General features: G+C 41.0%; 1 protein-coding gene across 1 annotated transcript; it reads right to left on the bottom strand.

Moving 5' to 3' along the window:
- Positions 1-2014: 2014 nt before the first annotated feature.
- On the bottom strand, positions 2015-8630 carry LOC131676253 (uncharacterized). The gene is made up of 3 exons (XM_058955375.1): positions 8364-8630; positions 3160-3266; positions 2015-3087 (listed from the first exon to the last, which is right to left on the bottom strand). The coding sequence occupies exons 1-3, from the start codon at positions 8419-8421 to the stop codon at positions 2050-2052; spliced, it is 1203 nt and encodes a 400-aa protein (XP_058811358.1). The 5' UTR covers positions 8422-8630; the 3' UTR covers positions 2015-2049.
- Between the last annotated feature and the right edge of the window lie 611 nt (positions 8631-9241).

The following is a 9241-nucleotide window of genomic DNA, read 5'->3' as shown; positions in this document are numbered from 1 at the left end:
AGAAGAAAGAAATAACAAAGGGAAGCACCAACTGACCTAGGACAGGCGGAGAACGCCGACATAACCGGGGATTAAGGTAACATCAAATGTCCTAATCCACTCGTACTTTACAGAGAAAGAAGGTGAAATTTAAAATGGAATCTATACTCTCAAAAGAACAAGGAATGATAAAGTGGAAAGTGGAAAAATAGGCGGTAAATACTAGCGTCAAGGTAAATTATGAAAACGGTAAGGTAAGAATGCATAACCAATGATAATAATAATAATGTTATCAAATAGTACCAAATGATATTTTTCATATTGAAAAAGGTGTTTACATGGCGCCCATGCGCCAATCCGCCCTAGTTTAAAATTTGGGTTGAGGGGGGCACGCATTTTTGGCCTAGGGCAGAAATGCCGATTAGACCGGATCTACACCAAAAATGTACTCTAAGGAAACTATATAAGGAAAACTTGAATCGTGGTGTCGAAAATCAGACCAGCAAGGAAGCCGTACTCTTCTTCCGGAGAAAGCTCTTATGTGGACTCGATTTTACCGGATATCGTGGACGAGTTGCTCTTTCAATAAATATTTCATGTGCGGTCATACGAAACATAGATTGTATTCGGCGGCCCTGAACCGTTAGCAACAGTATTTACGATTGGTGGCGAGCAGTGCGACAAGTCTAAGGCGCGATGGGGGAACCGAAATCCATGTCATTCTACCCGTATTAAAAATGGTCATATTGAAGTTGTCACAAAGCTCGTGGACTGAGGAAGATCGATTATCATTATGAAGGCAACCGTGCAATGCCGTCTCGTGGGAGTTAAAACCATCTAAAACTAGCCTTGGTGCGGGGAGGAGTTCCGCAATATCGCAAAGCCGTCAGGGCCAACTGAAGCTCTAGGGGGGATGTAGGTGGAAGCAATGCAAAGGTCTTTGCCTTTAATTCTAGCTTGGTCAAATTCAAACTCGAATAGGAGATGACCCCACAGACTTCAACCCGATTAGCTGGGACATATACTACTTCGTGAAGCGCCCGTAACCAGCAATATCATTAACCTGTTTCACAGACGGCAATAAATTCAAACACGTTTTGTCTTTCTACCGGTGGACGCACTACACTTCTACACATTCTGAAAGTCACTGTGAGAATGAGTCAACGAACTTTGTATGTTTCCTTTGCTCACAGTATATCAACATTTGTTTAACCCTCCGGAAGTCGCGCTTATGGCCCATTGAACGAGCAGCCGCTGATGCCTAAAGACGATTTCGCTAAATTTTCAGAGCAGCGGGCACTCAGTGTACTGCCGGAAGGTTAAATTGTGATCAACTAGTCAGTCCATCTTGGTCATGATTTTGGTTTGGTGCCGAAAATTGTTTCCTCGCGATACTTCCCAACTGTGCCATATTTACGATGTCATGGCTGAAACCCAAGCTAAGCAGACGTCGTTTGTCATTCGTTAGCTTTATGGTAGGTTCTAAGTCCTTCTAAACATGGTTCTAGCATGTATCAAAGTTGTTCATGGCGGTGAACAGAGACATACTATAAAACGTGGTAATGATGACATAGACGCTACCATGTAACGAAGGAACTGTCTCACATACCAGCACAGAAGCACTCTTCGTTGTCACGCATATAAGGACTTTGGGTGGGTTGTTTTCTATTACACAACTCTTTCTGCGTCGATTAGAAAATTAGTAGGCAGTGATCGTAATCCATTTATGTTTCCCACCGATACGATCAGTGAGCAAGAAAAGTAAAACCTGATGTGAATTTCCACTAGACAAATGAGACAGTCATAGAGGATCGGATAGCAGTTGACCCAAAAGCTGGAACATCAGATGAAGATGCAGTTAGCGGAAGTAAGTCTGCTGAATACTACGTAAGAATAGACGCTTCAAAAGTGTGCACGTAAAAGAAAAAGTAGAGTAAGAACGATCGAATCATTTTCAAAGGTTGTATCTGTCATCTGTCTGTCACTGGTAAAATCGCGAAACAGCCCCTTATCACTTTGTATAAATTACGTTTATTTCCGCCTCTCCATACCCCCAATCATACTACCCTACTAACCGTACGACAGTGTGTAACCCATGCTCTCCATCAACGTTTCCTTGATCGCCGGCTGCAGTGCTTTTTGCATGTAGGTCGTCAACAGTCCCCGTACCCCCTTGGAGAACAGATTATCGATCTCGTTGGAGTACGCCTCATCCAGTGCATCGTTGCTTTCCACCGTTTGCCATCCAGCGCCATTGCCAGCATAGGCGTTGTAGGAAAACGGATTCCGAATCGAGTGAAGCGTTCTGCTGTGCTCATCCACCGTCCCAAAGCTGCTCGTCCCGGTAGTCGCCGAGGGATCCTCATTCATCACATCGACCAGCGAGGAGGGTGATAGGAAGAGGGAATCTCCATCCGTCAGTTTGAATATGTCCTTTTCTGTTAAACCGTCATTCCCATCCAGGTTTAACGACCGCTTGTGTTCCATGTTGCGTTGAAACTCGTTTGTATATTCTTTATTGTAGAACCCATCGTAGTTCGTCTGATGCTTACTAATAAAATGCCTTCTCTTCGAATTGATTCGATACTTGATTCCGGTGGGACCTTCGCAGCTGTGCGCAAAAACCGATATGAACCCTGGTTCGGAGAAATGTGAATCCGTTCGCACATTGGCCTGTCTGCTTCTTTCACCCGTTCCGCCGCTGTGAAGCAATGGGATGGTTCTAAATTCGATCCCTGCTCTTCTCAATCGTAAAATCATATCGCAACGCCCTCCTGAGGGATGCATTATCACCCTTCCGCTGATCTGCAGATCCGGAAACTCCAGCTTCGTATCCAGCGTTCTATTCTGTTCGATAAAATGACACCGATCCACCACAACCCAGTGGAGATTTTGTGGTATTCGCACCCGCAAATTTGCCACCTTCACCTGGGAAGACGCGGATAGCCCCGATGGCGGGAAGAACGAACTGGCCAGTTCTTTCTTACCGTTGTGCCTCTGCTTATAGTCGGACACGATCTGTTCGATGTCTTCGTCGTAGTTGTTGTAGGGAGATCGATTGTACAGCGACTGCTGTTGGGATCCCGCGCTGGAGAAGTCTATCAGCGACTGAAACGATATGTAATGTCAGTATAGGTTGTGCAAAATTGGGTTTTGGAACAGATGGACAGTCGGTCTTACTCCAGTTCCCGATCGCTGTTGGCTTCTCTTCAAGGTGGTATCCAGGGCGGATTCCAATCTGGCGGAACACTTCTGGCTGTAGATGTTACGGATGGGTCTCGTTCTGCCTGTAACGAAGGGGGAAGTTGATTTAGGAATTTCTTGGTGCGGACATTTTTTGTGAATTTAAATATCAGTTCGTTTCAAAGTTCAAACCGAAAGTTATTCTACTGTATCGATTTTGTTGGGTACTTTCGGCAAATTTAAGACTAAGAGAAACGAAAGCAATGAAATTGAAAGACGGGTAGATATTCTAGCGCGTCAGTTATAAACTTAGAACGGAATACTAGTACGATTGCCATGTAATATTTTTAGTTTAGTACGATTACCGTTTCAAATCTTCGCTCACTGTAACAAAGGGTCCTTGAAACAGTCAACCCTGTACTTTAGTAGATCCACAAATGTCAAATACGAATCGTTGACTGCACCATCGATCTCAACTTTGTGAGTGGGCACGTCGGTGCGGTAGTTATTCAAAATTGGCTTGCGCCAGTAACGTGATTTGCTTGCTTTAGACAAAATATTGACAAATTTTCGAATTTTTGAAAAACTTTATGCCAGACGATAGCCTGTCTTATTAAACTCCTTTTGGGTTTTCTGTTTCAGATGAATTGCATGACTTGTCAACCGTTTGACCTTACATTTTTAAGAGGGGTGTGTTCAAGGTCAAACAGGGATCAAATAACACCGAACAACAATTCACAAAAATTATGCTAAAAGTTCAAGAATAAACGATTCGAACCCAAAAAGTCTCATCCCACTCGCATTAATGATTCCTGCAATCCATCCTCAAAAAGTGGTAAACAACCGTTATTCGTAAAGGACCCCTTTATGTTCCTAAAATCGATTGCGTTGTCACATTCCTACAATTTATGCTTGATACTTTTTGATGGGACCAAATCTGGACAATTTGGAATGTTAATATTTTTTTAAATAAACTAGACTTATTCCTTTCTGTGACATCTCAACTGTAATGGCAGATGACAAAATCGGAACTGAACATCACGGGACATTCTTGTGATTGGATGAATGACCAATTTCCATTCTGGAGACACTTTTCCTGGTAAAGTTGTCCGTTTATAGGCTGTCCAGTAATGAAAGCTTTGCTTTTACTTTCACAACTGCAGATACCTTGCCAAATCATCAACTTGCGAGCGAAAACCCATATGTTTAGAAAGGTAGTTTTGGACCCTGAATTTGTCCGAATCGCATTATTACCCAAGGTTGACCATCGATCAATGGGATGTTTGCTGGCTTGGTTCAACTAGGAAGCTTTTTCTACGCCAACTGCCAAATTCATTTTGAGGGGAAATTACAGAAAAAACAGTTAGACGTATTCACCCAATAACGTTGTGTTTGGTATTTTGGTAGTTTGCTTGTCCTAATCACAAGTTTACCGAGAACTACCAAAGTAACCATAGGTATTAAGCCATTGCACAATATTGGCTATACATTGGCACTAACGTTGCATTGAAACTCTATTGTAGCTTTTGCAATGCAATCAAGCTCTATATTAGCGTATTAAATGCATACAGGCACTACCGAAGTATTGCATTATCGCTTGCTCTGTATACGGATATACAGCTATTATAACCTGTACATGCTTTAAGGATCTTTAAATCGTGTGTATGATTTACATATGCATTTAGGGCCATTATAGAGCAAATCTAAAGCCGACATAATGCTATTGTTATGCTGTGGGCTTATTCGTTATGCAATTCCTTTTGAGAATTAAATTCGGCATATTCATTTCATTCCATCATATGTAATATAGCCTAGCAGAAAAAGCAGCGCACAAGGTATCTCTGTTCACTAAAGGTAATTCCGTTAGGGATATTCATTACATGACATTAGAAGGAAGTCAATTATGGTACTAAACAGTATTTCAATATTTTTCCTTTTCATTCATCATATCGAAAAGGAAACATAAAAAAATCAATGCAAAACCATTGCAGAAAATGACATCCAATTCAGGCTTTCTAATAGCATGAGTAGTGCCAATATCATGCTTTCAAATTTGACATTTGAGAACGGGTGCTATATAATAGCATTGGCAACGCGAAAACAGGCTGTCAATGTCTGCACAGTAATAGCACAATATTTCGCCTTTTCAGGTGATGTGCTTAGATTATCGATCTTTTTACCACGAATTTTTTTTGTATCCGATCTTTCCGGCTCAATGTTTGACTACATCGATTTTATTTGCCCGGGTACACCTGCAGCTTCCATATATTGAACTCATAAGCTAATTTTGTGGTATTTTGGTGGAATATAAGTGACTCTGATTTGAAAGTCAGCTTTTAGTATTTTTGATAAATTTTGGTTTCGAATCAACATCTTCCCATAAGCTAAGTTCTTCGATAGAAACTGTTCCGTCAGCTTTCTGTCAGTCCTTGGTTTAGCAGATCTGCTAGATGCCATCGAGCCTGCCAAACAAGGTGAAAGTGATTTCCTGGGAATATTCTGACCAGAACCCAATAAAAAGGGCGAAGAATTCTGATGGGAACCATGCAAAAACCTTTGCAATTCCTGGCAGAATTTTTGAAAGAATTGAATCAAATTGTGGTACTATAGTCGAACAGAAACCCTGTCCGTAGATTCCTGGAAGAATTCTGGATAAAACTGAGCAGTGTTGGCTAATATCGAACTGGTTGTTTCCTTTGGGTTAATTTGCACAAATAATTCGGTTTGAATTGTAAAATTTTTCTCGTAAAATTGAAGACGATATGCGATTTTTTCACAATCGATCTTTATATCTCGAAAAATTGATTTTTTCTGCAATTTTTGTAACCTAATAAAGCAAAAAAGGGAGTGATCTGATTTGCACATAAGGGCATTACACCCAACTTTGAAAAGTTGAATATGTGTTTCGTACTTTACTCATCAGTAACTGACACCAACTTGCTGCCAAAGGAGAAATTCAAGCTTACACCAAATTGGCGCCAGTTAGACACAAAATCTAAACAGTTCAACAGACAAGTGCTCGGATTCAGTATTTCGTCTGAGATATCACTCGTAAGCAGCCAATGGCTTTAGGATCTAACAAGTTGTGTGAACTGTTTGAATTGTGTCTAACTGGCGCCAATTTGGTGTCACCTTAGATTTTTTTATCCGTTCTTTCCCGATTCGATATTGACAAAATCGATTTAGAATTAATTAAAATTAAAAAAAAAAAATGGATGTAGTGATGTATCGATTTAATTTTTTTAAATCCTCATCGTTAGCTTAGTTTTAAGGTGATCCGTCTTTGGCAGTAACTAAGTGAGAAGTGAGGTGAGCGTGTAGCAGTAGGGTGGTCCGAAAAACACGAAAATCTAAAAATCCAAGGTGCACAAGCTGTTTTAGACGTGGATCCATGACATAATGTCGGAGCCGGAGTTTCGTGGATTTTCATTAAGGGTTAGGGGTCCCACCAGCCCCCTTTTTTGAATTTTTATAATATTTTGGGACAATTTTCACTAAAACTGGGTATCAGCTGAAACATGGGTCCTAAAAAGTGAATTTTTTGTTCTGGGGGAGCTTGGGTTGCTTATCTATCCTTCGGGCCATCATATCGTATAATAGATACACTTAATATGTGTATCTACAAATGCGATATGATACCTGGTGCAGCAAGTGCACTAATTACCTGGCAATCTTTTTTCATTTAATTGTCTGCTCAGAAAATCATTTTCCGTACCCAAATATCACATGTGACGCCAGTGATAAATGGAGAAAACCACGAGGATGGTGGAAGAGCAGTGGGTACAAGGCCAAGTGCTTCCCGGTTGATACCAAAATGATAAGCAAAGGGAAAAGTAAGGGTTATGTTCGGGGTCTGAAAGGAGAGCATTTCGCATTTATTTTCATTTTTTTTGTCTCTTGTTTCTTTTGCTACAATATATGCAAATCGGTGTAAGAGAACGTGACGGCCAAGTAAACGGAAAGCCAATAGCCCAAACAGATCAGGAACAGGAAGGAGAACTACGAACAAGGAAACAAACAACAGATGAGAAATCGTTTATTCATTTATTATAACTACGATACTAATAACAATTATTTTGCTTTTCTTGTCTCGTTTCAGCAAACCAAAATCTCTACTATCTCTTCACTTTCTGCCTCCGACTATCCTCTATGGAATGTATCGGAAACTTGTGGGACTGTACTATGCTATATTTGTGGGACTGGTTAACAGCCGGTGCCTGCTTGTGGAAGAAACTGGTGTGCTATACGGACTAGCACAGATGAACAGATGACGGACTAGCACAGACGTCTAGATGGGCGTATGAACGTCTGCCAGGGTGTGGGCTGAGAAATGACTATGACAATGACAATTTTCACTTAAACTGGGTACCAGCTGAAACATTGGTCCCAAAAAGTGATTTTTTTTGTTCTTATTCGAAGGTCCTCGGTTGCCTGATTAAGAAACTTGTATTGGTTGCTGAAAACGGTGGCCCCCGGTGACTAGTGGCGTAGACATATTCGCGAAACCCTCGATTTACATCCGTTTGTGGTTCACAAAAACTTCAATAACTAATTAAAAAATGAAGCGATTGCTTTGGATAATTATACCGTTGGAAAGGGAAACCCTAGGCTTATCATTTAATTAATTAATTAATTTTAGAGCGGTGATGGTGATTTTCTTTGTCAACCCACGCACAGGAAAAAATGTGTTATGTTTATTATGAAGCCAAACTTATTAAAAACATTTTATAATCAAATCAACAGAAAAGCAAATATGGATCACATGGTATTCAGCCTTTTTACTGGATCACGACGAATTCATTTTTCGAACGAATGTAGTTTGATTTCGGCTGTCTTTATAGAAAATGTAAGTTACATTCGTTGGAAAAGGTAATCCATTGGAATACTGAACCAGGGGGATTATATAAACTTTGAAATGAATTTAATTCATGTTTTACTGCCTTATTCACACGCAAGATCACCAGACCGTATAAAAGATTGTGGGTTCGGTTTTACCAGGATTTACAGATTTGTTACCATTTAACTACATCAGTCGTGCATCATGTTGCAAAGAGTATGCCTTCCACAAAAATCCGAATGTTTGAGCTATTTAGCTAAACTAATTACGTTCGAAAATAGAACTGACTCCCGCAATTTTCCGACCATTTCAAAACATCGTCCGAAAAAAAAATGCAACGCTCCTCAATATTCTCAATTCTCACCTACGGCTATATCCAAGGAAAAAAAGTACAACAAGAATATCCACACGTGAGTGTTCATCTTCTCCACTTGTCCATAAATCACAACATTTGCTCAATCCGGTGCAACATCTTATTTCATATCACTGATAGCACCTTCCGTTTCCTATTTTCTAGAAGTCTTCAACAATTACAATAACTCCGGAAAACTGGAGATTCCCACACATACGCACACACGCACGCAACGCAATTCCGGCTTCGCAACTCAATTCCGCCTCCGATTCCTCGCAGCGATCACGATCGACTGACGACACCGAGGAGGAGGGCTCTGTTATTGGACCGTCAGTTATAGACTGCATCTTCTTCGAGCCGCAGCAAAAGGAAGACATCGCATTTACCACCCGCAAATGTACGAAGGAACGTACGTACGTACCTACATCAGCCGCAGAAGAGGTCTTCGCTCTGCTGTTATGGTTGTCTGTCGCTGGTCGCGCTGGCATCGGTAACCAGACCGATAACGACGACTGGAAAAATGGAACCCTTGTATGCAACCAACATGATGCCGCCCTCCCTCCTAATGGGAGCACATTTCTGATGGTGCTTTTGAATTGAATTGAATGGGTGACTAACAACACCCTTCCTCCCTCGCACCGCAAGCCGCTTTGACCACGGTTGTAAGTGCAGTGGCGTTTATGGGACAGTACTACACTGACTGTTAAACGTTTTGCGACAGTTGCATGCACCATACTGCCCATAATCGCAAGTCAGTCCCATGTTGCAAAACAAGCAGCGGAGAAAATGCCGATTGAAATTTTTGATTGGTTTTTCTTTTCTATGAGTGTTTTTTATATTGTAAGTAATATTTCTCAAATCAATGTGATAAAATAACGTCTACCTACTGT

Source organism: Topomyia yanbarensis, chromosome 1, assembly GCF_030247195.1.
Source record: "Topomyia yanbarensis strain Yona2022 chromosome 1, ASM3024719v1, whole genome shotgun sequence".
Taxonomy (NCBI): domain Eukaryota; kingdom Metazoa; phylum Arthropoda; class Insecta; order Diptera; family Culicidae; genus Topomyia; species Topomyia yanbarensis.
The sequence above is the reverse complement of the archived record's forward strand: the minus strand, read 5'-3'. Positions and strand labels throughout refer to the sequence as shown.